The following is a 14,930-nucleotide window of genomic DNA, read 5'->3' on the forward strand; positions in this document are numbered from 1 at the left end:
AGATGGCAAAAGGTCATCGAACAAAATGGAAAATACATTACAGATTAAACTTCATTCCAAGTAAAAAAGAATTTTTTATTTCATTAAACAAATCGGCAATTACTTAGTTGTCAACCCAATAAGTAAAACAGTGGTTTGTGTATTTGGTGTTCATGGAGGGTGTAGAGCAGGGGTGGCCGAGCTTTTGATCACTACGGACGACCTGTTCTTTTTTTTTTTTAATTATAGGCGGCAGTTTACCAACATCGTATGTATTAAGTGAGCATACGAAGAGTAGTAATTTAAAGTCAAAAATAAGTTTAAATTTAAAGTAAACATAGATAATATCAGACAGGCGGGCGACTAGGAATAGATACGTTTTGGCTAACCCTGGTGTAAAGAGTCCATGCGATGAAAACAAGGGAAATCCAAACGTAAGAAGTTTGCGGGCGAATTTTCTTTCTTTAATCGTTCCTAGCGAGGATTTATGATTGTTTTCGGACTTTCTCCAAGTGCCGAAAACATCCGAGCATTATTCTTAGCGTCACCTGTGTGTTCATCTAAAGGTTCGTCCGAGTGGTTCACCTGCCCACATCAATTTCCCGCTCGCCGCTCCAGTGTACAGTAAATTCTCCCTAATTCGCGCTCAGATTGTGCACAGAAATCGATCATTTGGGAAGAGGAGATACGATTATTCGCGTCTTGCGACTCGTTTTTAAAATTACCGATTGTCGAGGTTATTGATATTTATTATTTTATTCTACTGTTTTTACTATTTGAGCCGTTTATTTTGAAAGTGGCATAAGTCACTTTGTTTTTAAGTCGATATATTTAAGGGTTTGCGTTTTAACACGTTTAAAAATATGGATGCTAACTTTCGAGAAGAATTACTTGTATTTATTATCTCAGGATACTGATATTTTTCTCAGTATAAATAATTTCGTATAAACATTAAAAAATCACCACTTTTCATTACGGTAAAGTGACTTATGCCACTTTCAAAATAAACGGCTTATTTTATTCTTCGACAACTATAAAAACGAGACGCGAGGCGTCTTCCAAAATTGTCCCTTCTTGCGCGCGATCCGAGCGCGAATTAGGGAGAAATTACTGTATTCGTCTATTCGGGTGGCGGTGGCGTCGGCGGCATGTACGCGTCCCTACTTTAATCACGGAAAGTAGACCCGCAACCCGCTCATAATTAGTTTGCGCTCCACTTTTTCCTGCGTTTAAATGTGCCTTAGCTAGGCGCGCTCTCGTTAATTTGGGTCAAGAATGGCGGCAGAGAAGCTTCGCGGACAACCGTGCTAGTCCGGTAAGCCCGAAAAGAAGACCGTCCTGAAGATATCCGCGCACACCAGATAAATTGTAATCCGATTTTCCGCGATCCCGTCGAGATTCTATTTTTTTTTTTAAATTAAAGATCTTATCCGCATCGACCCCGCCGAAAGATTAATTCGATATTTGAAGGGCTTACGAGGGTAGCGAGGCGCCGCCATTTTGCACGCGATATTGCTGTATCGAGAACCGAGCGGCGCGGTTCTAGGGAAATATCCGCCGTTTTCTTCGTCGACGGTGCACTTCGTTCGAACTTTTTTTTTGTTCTGATTCAAATTCTTCGAAGGTAGAACTTTTCTGATACCGGTGTAAGCTAAAAGAAGTTCGGACACTTTGAAGCGACTCCGAGGCACCGCTAAAAAATTATTACATCACGTTCAAAGATAATTTTTATAATATCAAAGCTTAGATATAAAAAATTGTTAAAAGTCTAATTGTTGTATAAGTCAGAAGATTCAATTTCATATGTATAAAATGCACTTTGTCGTTAAAATGGAAATAGCATCAGTTAGAAAAAATTAATTTAAATTTACAGTTAACACAGCTTGGAGTGCAAAGGGTTAATGCAGGTATAAGATAAATATAGACTTGTATTTCCTTCTTTGAAATTAACAACAAAGAAATTAACGTTATTTTTACCGAAGATATCTTTAAGCACCTTTTATATTTTGAATTAGTTTTTCTGACTATAAACAATCGCTTCTCGTGATTGTAAAATTAATTTAGTAAAAATAGGTACATACAAAAGTTCGGTAAACATATTATTAAGTTCCTACTTGGTTCTTTGCGTTTTACGATCGATGTAAACCACTTTTTACCGTGCACAAAGATCCGCAGTCTATTTTCTCTTGTCGTTCTCTAACAAACAACTCCGAATCATTTTTTCCTACAATTTTATTCTTAGGAGATTGTTTTAAGGAGGGTTTCACAGCTTCTTAAAACAACAGTTAAAAATCCTTACACTTCAGGGTGAAAATGCACTAATTATCTATCTCTGGACACAGTGAATTCTCCCTAATTTTCCTTCAGCTTGAAGATGGACAATTTGAGAAGAGAAGATACGATTATTCGATCCCCGCGCCTCGTTTTCATAATCGTCGACAATCGGCAACTATAACAACGAGCCACGAGGCTCGAACAATCGTTTCTCCTCTTCCCAGAATTGTTCATTTTTGTTTACGAGCTGAAAGAAAATTGCGGAGAATTTACTGCACTGTTCAAATGTTCAATTCTCGTCCGCGTTGCAAAATGTGCCACTGCGAAATCAGATGCAATCTAATTTCTCGAGCAGAAGTAAATGAAGCATTATCTTGGGATCTAGCAGGAGGCTTAATGAAGCCTGCGAACACAGGCTTTCCAAGGGGTTAATAGGTTCCAGGCAGGCGAAGTGTTTCGATAAAAGCTCGCGCATTGACTCTACGGCGGGCTTGCCCGAAGATCCTGAAATCCAAAGCCACGCCGAGAGTCGAAAGGTGAAAGGCCGAAGGGAAAGATGAAGATCGATCGGTTTCTTTAGGGACCGCGGAGGATGGACCGGATCGGAGACTGTACGAACCTGGTTGCGCACACCCATGAGGATCCCGTCGACGTTCTTGGCGGCGGCGACCAGCTGCACCAAGCCGTTGTGAACATCGTCGTTTCCATAGAGGCCGACGGCAACGGCACCGCTGCAGAGCAACGCCAGGATGGCCAGCGAAAACTTCAGCAGGGTTATCGACCTCCTGGGGCGCGGCTTCCGGTCGCAGCATCTCGTTACCAAGTATACCAGCAACACCAGCAACGTCAGGATTAGCCAGGCTGCGGGGATACTGCCAAGTATCCCGAGGCTCTGTCAATGAAAAAGTTAAACGTTAGCTTATCGACAACGTCGACGACGACGACGTCGCGCGTCTCCGCGTCTCCTTGTTTGCAATTAAAACGCGCTGGGATCGCTATCCGAGGATCCCTTTAATTAGATCCGGAAAATCATCCGACGGATTTTCCTTTATTTTTTGTTCCCGAAATTTGTATGATCGCTAATGATCCCAGAGTTTTTAATTAACGCGGCTCGCCGATGCCGGAGGCGTCGGCGACGCGTTAATTAAGATCAAACGCGATCCAAAATTGTTCTAAAAGCCGCGCGGAAATACGACCGCTGGTCGAATGGATCGATGGTGATCGACGAACCGGCGGTCGATAAATTGAACGCGAAGAGCCTGCGATTTGAAATGGTGTAAAGATTGACTCGTTTTTTTTTCATCGACGACGCGGCCTCGTTTGAAGCGAACTTAATTAACCGTTCGAATCCCAGCGATTATTCAGAAAACACGGTCGAAAAATGCCGAACAGCGTGATAGCGCTTGTTTTAATTGATTACGAAGAAAAGCAAGCGGCGCGATGGCGCTCGACGAGATTGACAAACGAAACAAAAAGAAAAAGAAATGGAAAAAAGCAGCTATGGGATGTACGTGCGTCACTAAAGTTTGATCCCGTTCCTAATCCAAGACAAAGAGGTTCTAATAATATAGAAATGAAAATTAATACGTTCGGTGTCGCGTGAGTCACGTATGGGTGACGCTAATTTTTCACTAGGTTTTTGACATTCGTTTTTATCGCAACATATCCAATGAATCGAATGTAACTAGGCTTTGTAGAATACAAAATAGCCGAGCCAATATTTCCTTTACGGCAAATTTTCACTTTCTAGTTTCGGTGTCATTGATTAACCGTTTGAGTCCCAGGGGTTATTCAGAAAACACGGTCGAAAAGTGGCGAACAGCGTGATAGCGCTTGTTTTAATTGATTGCGAAGAAAAGCAAGCGGCGCGATAACGCTCGTCGAGATTGACAAACGATACAAAAAGAAAAAAAATGAAAAAGAGCAGCTATACGATGCACGTGCGTCACTAAAGTTTGATCGTGACGCGAGATCTGAACAGCGCGATCGCGCTGCTTGGGACTCAAACGGTTAATTAAGTTGTTAATGTCTATCTAGGATGGGTTCGGAAGAAGCGGTCAGATTTGTGTGCTACGACGATTTTTCGATTTTATGGCACGATAATGCCGCGTCGCGCACGCGTCGATATTGGTACGAGAATTTCTTTACCAGAAGTTCGACGAACCTTGTCAACGAAGCACCGTGTTTCACCGGATATGGACTCGTGCGACCGTTTCCTATTTCGTGAAATTAAATTTACCGCTTCGAGGAAGCCGCTTTAAGTCGATGGATGTCGTAAACGAGAATTCTTGGAAGGAGCCGAAGGCCTGTAACCACTTCAGCGTTTGAGAAATGTTTTGAAAACTGGGATAAGCGTATTAGCTCGCGCGAGCCTATTTGGAAAGCGACGAAATCAATTTTGATAAACGAACAAGCGGTTCGCGCGTTTTATTTCGGAATTTCGGATAGTTTAATCTTGACATAATGTAAATTATAATCGGATCTTAATTCGCGATGTAAGAACGCGTTCTGCGTCGGCTGAAAGAAACCAGAGCTGAATAGTAATTTGCGCGTGAATTAAAAATACTAAAAAGAAGTTCGACCGTTTCCTATGGTCTAATTACGAATAAATAATGTCTCAAAGAGATAGTCGTCGACTAATTGGACCGCGGAGCGCGGCCAATCGGGACTTATTGTCGGCTCGCGGGAGTGTATTAAAGAAAAATTTCCTAGTTTCTTTCGTCCGCGCTAATTAATATGCGGCAAGGATAGCGGGAGCGCTGTCGGACGCAATTGTGTCACCGCGGTGTGAGACAATTATCGCAAATACTCGGCGAGTCATAAAATTGGTTGCGTATGTTGTGCTCACCGGAACAATGAATGTTAACGATCCTTTGTGTCGCAGCCTTCGATAATATTTTATGTTCTATAAATAGATAACCGCGCTGACGACCGTATCCTCGTTTCCATTAATTAAGTTGTACGGTCGGCGACTCTGTGCCCGAAAATGCAGTCAAAAACACCGATCGGTCAAGGTCGTTAAATCTATAATATCGTTATATTTACGTCGTCGACGAACACGACTTTCCTTTCTGCTGTTGCAATTTCTATATTTTCCGAGCTTTTACACGGGTAATTTAAAAAAGCTTCTCGCGAAGAATCGCGTATGGTGTGATAATCGGTTAACGCAAAGTCAAGTTACAAGCGTTAATAAATTTTTTATACTGCAAATTTGTCACTCTAATTGGTCGAAAGTGTCAAAATTAAAATCTTTAATTGTTTACACCTCGTACCAAGATCAACCGATTTCGGTGAAATTTTTAATACGCATATAACTTACCGAGATCTACAAAACACATTTTTTAAACTTTCGTTACAGCCTCGGATAAAAAAAGTTGCCATTCTAAGCAGTAGCAAAATTTTAAAAAAGCCATTTCAGTTATGGTCTAAGTAGACTGATTGCTCAATCATCTAAAAAAAAATTGAAGTCATTTAGTACAGTTCTAAAAAAGTTATTGCGTTTTGAAAAGTATCCGAATATTAACGGGAATCACTGTATGCAATTCGTACAGTAAACATTTTTGAAAAATATAAAATATACAATGTTGATATTATATAATATAATATCAACATTTTGACGCTATGATTCTAGCCCAGTCAAAGGTGTCGGATGAAAATATTATTTAACAGCCGAATATTACGTTGACAATAGATTTTTCTGAATCTCGTGGTTTTCGATCAAATTAAGGTCATCCACTTTTCTTTCAGCGGTACTTGGATGTACCGAGAAGGTCAAAATGCCGTACATCGTTGAATTGGTCTCGACCACGGCAATTACGTTTTAATAATAAGGATACATCGCGATGGCCTCGAGAGTCACGAAAAATACGATCACGACGAAAATTGTTGCACGCCGGAATGTTTGCCCGAATAACGTTTTCCTTGAACATTTTTTTCTGCAGCTTCGATAACAAGCGACGTAGTACTCAAGGTGATCGAGTTCGCACCGACACAGAAAACGTGCCGGCAATATTTTAAAAAAATGTCTCGTCGTGCCGCACGCGACGCTGAAAAGAAAACTTTCGGCCTGTTTTGTCGAGGTGATTATCATTCGTCCGGATCGCCGGCCGATCGATACGATATTCCGAAGTTGATCTGGCTTTCGAGCGCGGGCAAACTTTCCAAGAGGCTGCGGGATTAAAACGAAGTAGGCAGGAACGACGGGTAAACTACTCGAAACTCGATAAACTCGATCATAAGTAACCGAACAATATCATTTCCCAATATACAGGGTGCCTCAAAATTATTGTACAAGCAGGATACGACGGGTTCCTGAGGTCATTTGAAGTAACTTTTTCCTTAGCGAAAATGCAATATGCGACTTCGTTTACGAGTTATTAAGGAAAAACAGTGACTAATGAGAAGCGAGATTAACTGGCGCGAGACGGTCGAGCCAATGAGCGGAACTGGACTCCGTGCACTCATTGGCTGGGCCGTCGCGTACCAGCCGAGCTCGCCTCTTATTGGTCAGTGTTTTTCCTTAATAACTCGTAAACAAAGCCGTGGATTGCATTTTCGCTGAGGAAACAGTTACTTCGAATGACCTCAGGAACCCATTATTTTCTCGCTTGTACAATAATTTTGGGACACCCTGTATATTCCCGGGTCACCCGATCCTTGGCTCTCGAGAATGGAATCGCCGCGAGTCTTACAAGAAGAAATTAGTTACGATTCCAAGGAAAATTGCGCCGCCGCCGCAAACATTAAACGGTAATGCTACAATTCGCTGCATACTTTCCCGTTTTTCTTGCCACTTATCTTCTCGCTGGAAAACCGACTTGAACTTCTTGTTTCTTATGATCCGCGGTCACTATGCAACCACGGAGAATATGGAGGCACTGATGCATTATTTTCACACTTTTAAAATCATTCACAAATTGGCTGTTAGCGTTGCGCGCGAGACCGCTTTGTCTGTTCATTCAATTAAGAATGTCTAATTAATTTTTTGGATGACATTAAGTTAAATTGTGACACGTACCACGATGTTTAGAGAATTTGCAGGTTTCGATGATATTTTTGTTGCGCGACGACCACGATTTTGTTATTTCATAAAGGACGTCTAATGCGAAAAACTACTGCTATACCACTGACTTTTTTAACGATTCTTTTTCACCTATTAAATAATCTTCTATCACCATGCTACTTATCTTAACATTCCTCAACGTCTGTTACGGTTATAATAATAACAATTATTATTACCATCATCATCAACGTCATCATTATTGTTATTTGCATTAATTTTTGCTTTCTTCCTCTTGTTACTATTATCTAATTTATATCATTGTCATTATTATTATCTAATGTCTTTTGTTATCATTACTATCATTATTATCACTTTTTCTATCTTCTTCTTTATTCTTAATGTTTGGATATTGCGTCAACAGAAAAACGGTTCTCTAAGTTGAGAGTATTATTTAACCACTTCTTATTAAGTGATCTTTAGAGAGATAGAGAGAGAGATTTAGATAGACTTAGAGAGATCTTCTAAGAGATATTAAGAGTTCTTTTCTTATGAAGAGATATCTCTGATTATAAGTTATTGTGTGTCACAGATGCGGATGACAAAGTAGCGGTCGATTTTTTAACAGTAAATCAAGTGAAATCTGGACGTCCAGTTGTCACGTTGTATTCGATACAGTTATTGTTTTTCTGGTATCGATAACGTCTACGCGGTAAAACCCCGATTGTCCAGTCTTTAATACCAGAATTCTTTATTGCTCGAATACAAGTACTAATCGATAAAGTTGAAAACTAGCACAGTAACTAAGTGTTTTACTATCCGAACATTTATGTCGCTCCACTTAGCCCGGATAATCGAAGTTCCACTGTACCCATATGGAAATAGTAAACTTTGTTTTATCGTCGCCAACAAAGTTTGCCCTAAATCTGGGGTTCATATGTCTAGCAAAATCCATTATCATATCTTTAGTCGGGTCTATGAAACTTTTATTTTCAATTTTCCGGGCTATAGTTTTTCATCTTCCGTTCTCTTTCTCTTTTCTTTTGCCGATTAAACCGAAATAGCAGCGTTCACGCGGTAGTCCAAGCTTTTATTATTATAGATACCACGGTTTACTATGTGTTTGCCCTAAATCTGGGTTTCATATGTCTAGCAAAATCCATTATCATATCTTTAGTCGCGTCCATGAAACTTTTGTTTTCGATTTTCCGGGCTATAGTTTTTCATTTTCCGTTCTCTATCTCTTTTCTTTTGCCGATTAAACCGAAATAGCAGCGGTCACGCGGCAGGCCAAGCTTTTATTATTATAGATACCACGATTTACTATGTATTTTCCGATAATCCGGTCTTTCTACGCGTTCGATTCAATCCGATTCTTGCTTCAAATAGCAAGAATAAACTCGAATAAGCTCCATTCAACCAAAAAGTGAACTTACCCGGTTTTCGTCACGCTTCAATAGCTTTCAATGGCTGCAAATGATGCAAATTGATGGAAAGATCTCCGATACGCCAATTAGGCGGAGAAAAAGCGGCTTTTCGCCGGAAAGTAACACGAAATTCCAGCTTCCCACGCATCCGGTCCCGCTGCTAATGCGAGTTCGCGACACCGGCACCATTATTTCTCGGCGGAATTTGCATCGCAGAGAAATCGTAAATTCCGTTTCGCGGGCCAAGCTTCGTTTCGCTCGTTTGTTCCGCGGGAAAATTTGATTTTTCTGCGGCTATGCTCAAAAGCCGGGTGTTGCGCGTGTCGCGAGGTCAACCACCGGCGGATCGCGTGCAACGCCGTGGAACCCGATCAATCGACCCGGTGTGTGTTCGCGTTCTGTTCATTATTTATGCGACATCGGTGAACTTCTTCGGTAATCACAGTTCCGAAGGCTCGGGCAAGAATCAGACAGGGGCACGTTGACATTCACTATTCAACTTCATCCCCCGCGAACAATGGGGGACGGAAGACAACGCGAAGTATGATCGTCGACAAGCACATGAATTCGCAAAATGTGCCGCATAACTTGTTACACAAGCTGTTCGCTATGATTATAACTATGTTTAAATTTTAACTACTTTATTCTCACTCCATTTTCATTCATTTTAAAACTATCGCGATACTCTTTGGTTATGCGATCACTAGACTGCTAATTCTACGCATTTATGGCAAAACTGAGTAGCTGAAATATAAATGCTGACATAGAAATAATTTGATAATATTGCTACAGGACGTTCATCTTAAAAAGATTATTAAAAGTAACAATACAGTTTTTCGTTTAATTTCTATTTCATACAATCGTCTTGCAACATTTTTATTTTGAAAATAAAATAATACTTATTTATGTTATTTACGTAGATATTTATGTATGCTATTTGTGTGTGAATTTATCTATGTATTTACGCATTCATTTGTATGTGTTGTTATGTATATATTCATTTATGAACATTAATAATATCTTCATAATATTATTTTTAATTTTACAAATATTATTAATATCATTAACTTTATCGTTTACAGTAAATAAAGTTTCCAATTCAGATCCCAGTGCGATCGCTTCAGCCGTAACCCTTTCAACCGTTCCAAAATTAAATGGTACAAAGAGGCGGCTCCCAATATTTTCGTCAACGAGGAAAGGAATTGGTCTCGTCAGACCGAATAACATTGACTTGAACCACTTTATTTGATTGCGTTTGTTTGGCACACCCCGTACACGCGTATCCGTTCCTCACTTTCGTCGAAAACTTCGCCGACAGGTCGGAAGTAGCCGAGAGTCGCCGTCCCACCCCCCTGCGAATTTATCCTAAGTTTTCTTCGTGGGGAACGTCGCCGCGACAACTACGTCAAACGGCAAACTTCGCCAAACAAGAATTTCATCAATAAATGTAAGCACCGTCCGCCGGACGACGATTCATCTTTGCGACTCGACCACGGATTTTCTGCGAGACGAATACTTTTATGGTCGCTGCAGATTCGCAATAAAGTCGTGCACCGTCCCGCGCGGCTGCAGCGTTCTTTTCTGGCTGCAAAAGTTCGAGTATATCGGGGAAATTAGTTGCATACTTTCGATTTGCCCGTTCGAAAGTCGTTTTTTGCTTTTATTGCAACCGCGTGGATTTTGTTACGGTTGTTTCTTATAACCTGATTTGTAAATCAATCGATGCAGTAATTCAATAATTAACACTATGCCGTCCGCAGATCTTAGATATGATTCTTTTGTTCGACGCCAGCATAAGAGCTTGGAAATTTTAGATTTAAAAAAAAATTTCGAAGATGGCGGTAATATAAATTCCTAAAATTAAGATATGTCATCCAAGAATTTTCGTACTTAATTCTTAGTTAAATAAGCACGATGCTATAGTTAGTTTGATGCCTTTTAACACCCAAGAAATACAGTTCAAATGTTATTTCAGTTTTTTGAAATGACACCAAAGTGGTACCATCGGCATACAACAGATAGTTTTTGCATGGCACCAGCGTGGTGCCACCGGACGGCATAGTGTTAGTAATACGGTGTAATTGATATTGTGGTTCAAAACGAAATAATTATTTTAAAACTAAACTAAATGATTTGAATTTTTTCCTTTCACTCCAAGTAATAGCAAAATAAAAAAGAACTTTTACTTATCTCTCTGTCATCTAAAAAAAAAATTCAAGTCGTTTAGTTCAGTCGCTACCAGCATCAGCTTTGCTGCTTATTTTCATTGTTAAAATGTCTTGCTAAATACAGTGTACCTTCTTTATGAATCATTCAGAGAATTCAATAAAGGAGAGATGCAGACTTCCTGGATATTACGTTTGGTGCTATGATTTTTATTAGCAACGTGGATAAGATTAATTTTACTATCTTTATAGAGATTGTAATTGTTTGTACACACTGTGAAAAAGAGCAACATTGTCGAAGTGTACGTATTCTACTTTACTTCGCTGATCAGACACACGAATTGGAACGAATTTAGACCAGCATTTAGCAAAGAAAATTGAAGAAACATTCTAATCGTAAATTCATTGTCTAAAGAAGATTCTTCGTACTAGTTTTTAAGACATTAAAAGACTATTCTCACTCCTTCGACATAAAGGATTGCCATTGAAAAGATATGTAACAATATCTTCCTTACAGCTGCTACTCATTTAAATTTGTTAATATGACGTACATTTTCCTATTAATCACAGTGTTAGGGGTCGGTCAGCCCGCATAAAAACTCTCGAGAGCCGAATGAAAGGCTCTTTCAGAACCGGGCCTAACATGGTTCGGCTCTTTACTTGATTTACGACGCCAGCCAAGGGGGTTGTTGGTTCGCCTAAGCTCGGCACCACTTTGGAGACCGACTGGGAAAACGCTAAATATCTAATCGTCGCGGAAAGGACCGAGGAAATTTCTAGCTTGCGGAAACGGGCGAGAAAAATTGGCGAATGTTGGCGAAAATGTGTTATTATTGAAACGCGGATTTTTGTGCTTTTATGACAAGAGCGAATAGGTGCAATATCGAACTGCGAGGATATTGGAAGAATTTAAAAATACTGTTGCACTATTGTTGGCTTATTGAAATTATTAATTTTAAGAATAAAATTTCAAATAAAGAAAAATTTTATTTTCATTGAATTTCTTTTCCTCGCAGCTGACTTAGCAAATTTTTATTCTGCACAAAGATCTGCAGTTTACTTATTTTTATGCAAAGCGCAAGTTCTTTCTTTAATAATTTCAATAAATTCAAATTAATACAACAAAATACCAATTTCTGTCATAAATGCATAAAATCCATGGTCTAATAAATCAATGTATTGTATTGTCGTTTGTAAGTTGTTGCTAGCACGATTGTTCATCGTCGTTAAATATATCATGTTTATGCTATTTATCAATTCTCTTGTATTATATTATATATATATATAAATATATTTTATATTCAAAATGAAAATCTTCCACAATCTCTGCCGCGTGAGACGGATTATAGCTCGGCATCGGTTTAGAAACTCGTTGCAAAATGAAATCAGAAAATGTTTATTCGTGTCAGAATTGGAAAAAAAAATTGCAAAGTAAAGATAAGAAAATATCTAATCGGAAAATTTGCAGTTCGCGAAAACGGGCGAGAAAAATTGGCAAAAATAGCTGAAAATTTTCTGCACCCTCTGCAGCAAAGACACGGGGGGGGGGCAGATGAGCGTATCCGTGACAAAAGAAGTGTAACGCGTTTTCTGCGAGCTGCACAGAGAGGGCTGTGCCCGTATTTACTCTTTCAGGCGTTCGCGAGCCTCGAAAGAGAATCCATTTGCGATTTTACACGCTACCCCGCGTGTCCCACAAAGTTCGAGTCCTCTCTCTGCCCCCCACCCTTCTGTCTTCTCTCTTCATCTCGAGCCCTCTTCCGGATTTATTCCGGAGCTTGCGTCGCAGTAGGTGCAACGACCGTCTTTCCCGCGTGTTCCGTAAACAGTGAATGCCTGTCTAGACACGATTCGAGTTCTCGAGTTTCGGCCACTTCTTAATCCCTCGAGGACTGAATTTTTTTCCGAGGGAGGGGAGAACCCGGCCACTTACGAGGCGGCTTTTCCCCCCGAGTCGTTTATCTTTACCAAATCGTACATTGTTACGATTTTCAATCTCTCATTGCTTAAACGCTATTTTTACCGATATTTCGTGTTATACGATTTACCGAATTAATTTTGCGACGATTACAGAAAAAAATCGAGAAGCGATTACTTAAAAGGCACAGAGCATAGGAAATCATTTCTATTAAAAATTATTCAAAGATGTCCTTTAACCCTTTTGGTAAAAATAATATTAAATATAAATTATTAGTAATTTATTATTATTATCCGTGGAAGAATTTTTACCGATATTTTGTGTTATACGATTTACCGAATTAATTTTGCGACGATTACAGAAAAAATAGAGAAGCGATTACTTAGAAGGCACAGGACATAGGAAATCATGTCTATTAAAAATTATTCAAAGATGTCCTTTAACTCTTTCGGTAAAAATAATATCAAATAGAAATTATTAGTAATTTATTATTATTATACGTGGACGAATTTTTACAATCGCAACAATTTTTAAATATAAAATTGTGAAACTGACCATTTCCAACGCTACGGTAGATTTAGTGTTAACACGTCGCCATACTTTGACGAGTCTGACTCATCGTGAAAATTTCTAGTAATAACTTATCGAGCATAGATGTTATTCTGTCCTTTAACCTTTTAGGTACGGCTGAATTCTGCGCGAGGCTATTTCTCTGGACGGCGGAGTCTGATGTGTACTTTTGGTGTCTCAAAAATGTCTCGCAATCCGGAAATGACGGGTTCCTCAGGCCATTTGAAGCAACTTTTTCCTTTACAAAAATTTTCTCCGAGGCACCGTTAACGAGTTATTAACGAAAAATAGTGAGAACAGAAATCAGCTGCCGCGAGGTGGCCGAGCCAACGGCGCCAGCGGTCGAGCGGTCGAATCCCAGCTCAGCTAGCGTGAGTCGGCCGAGCCAACGGCGCCAGCGGTCGAGCGATCGAATCCCAGCTCAGCTGGCGCGAGGCGGCCGAGCCAGCGGTCGAGGCGGTCGAATCCCAGCTCAGCTGACGCGAGGCGACTGAGCCAATGCGCTGGGTGGCTGGGCCGCGTCGCGTCAGCCATACTCGATTCTTATTGGTCACTGTTTTTCGTTAATAACTCGTTAACGGTGCCTCGGAGAAAATTTTTGTAAAGGAAGAAGTTGCTTCAAATGATCCGTGGAACCCGCCATTTCCGGATTGCGAAACATTTTTGGGACACCCTGTAGACTGTTGTAAATCGATGTGAAGACAAAAGAAGTATGAAACAATGCATATGAAGACGATTATTTGGTTCAAACGATGAGCGAGCGAGCTACTAGAGCAAGCCACTATAGTGGCACGTCGTCCAGAGAGATGACATCCGCGAAAGCCACTATAGTGGCGTATCGTTTTGAAAGATGACATCCGCGAAAGCAACTATAGTGACGTATCGTTCTAAAAGATGTTATCCGCGGAAGCCACTAAAGTGGTGCGTCGTGCCTAAAAGGTTAAAACTGGAATAAAATTCTAATCTCTTGTCATTAATATTTAAGCATTCAAGTAAATTTAGGCAGGGGTAGAAGATAAGCATAAATTTTCTCTCCCTTCGAAGAAATTATTGCAATCGAAATATTTCTAATCGCAGTAACTACGAAGAAAATGATATTCCAAGGGGTTAATAAGCGTGGCATAGGCGAAGGCTGAATTTCACGTGAAAAGAAAGAAGAAAAATCGTAAAATTTCGAAACACACATTCCGGGTCGGGAGATACGTCCGAGTTCTGCGGTTCGAATGCCAACGAACGCAAAGGGTTGATAATTCATTTCGACAAGGAAGACGGCCAGCGAATGTACGACGATAGGAAATGTGTTGAACACGTTCCCGCTCGCAGACTTATCTCGAGAGGTTAATCAGAATTCCATCCAGTCGACCAGATGTTTCGGAAACCGTCTTGTTCTTTACAAGCCTTCCATGCAAACGTATTTTCTGGACAAAAAGCTGTTTGGATTACGAACGTTTTTTTTTTTACGGCTTCATTTCTCTTCAGCCGCAAGAACTTTACGACGCGTGTTACAAGCGGTGCGCCGGGTCACCGTGATCCCATAAAAACTGATTTACCACGGGCCACTGTTTTCCGCGGTGGTAGCGAGTCGAATAAGTCGATGC

At 40.2% G+C, this 14,930-nt stretch overlaps 1 protein-coding gene across 6 annotated transcripts in view; it reads right to left on the bottom strand.

Annotated features, from left to right (window-relative positions):
* The window catches only part of tty (tweety), a 93,543-nt gene that overhangs the window by 5,131 nt on the left and 73,482 nt on the right, over positions 1-14,930 (bottom strand). For all 6 annotated transcript variants that reach the window (XM_076521341.1, XM_076521338.1, XM_076521339.1 and 3 more), the window contains exon 3: positions 2,873-3,145. In XM_076521341.1, the coding sequence (XP_076377456.1) occupies positions 2,873-3,145 (273 nt within the window). The remainder of the gene's footprint in view (positions 1-2,872; positions 3,146-14,930) is intronic.

The sequence above is a fragment of the Megalopta genalis genome, chromosome 1 (assembly GCF_051020955.1).
Source record: "Megalopta genalis isolate 19385.01 chromosome 1, iyMegGena1_principal, whole genome shotgun sequence".
Taxonomy (NCBI): domain Eukaryota; kingdom Metazoa; phylum Arthropoda; class Insecta; order Hymenoptera; family Halictidae; genus Megalopta; species Megalopta genalis.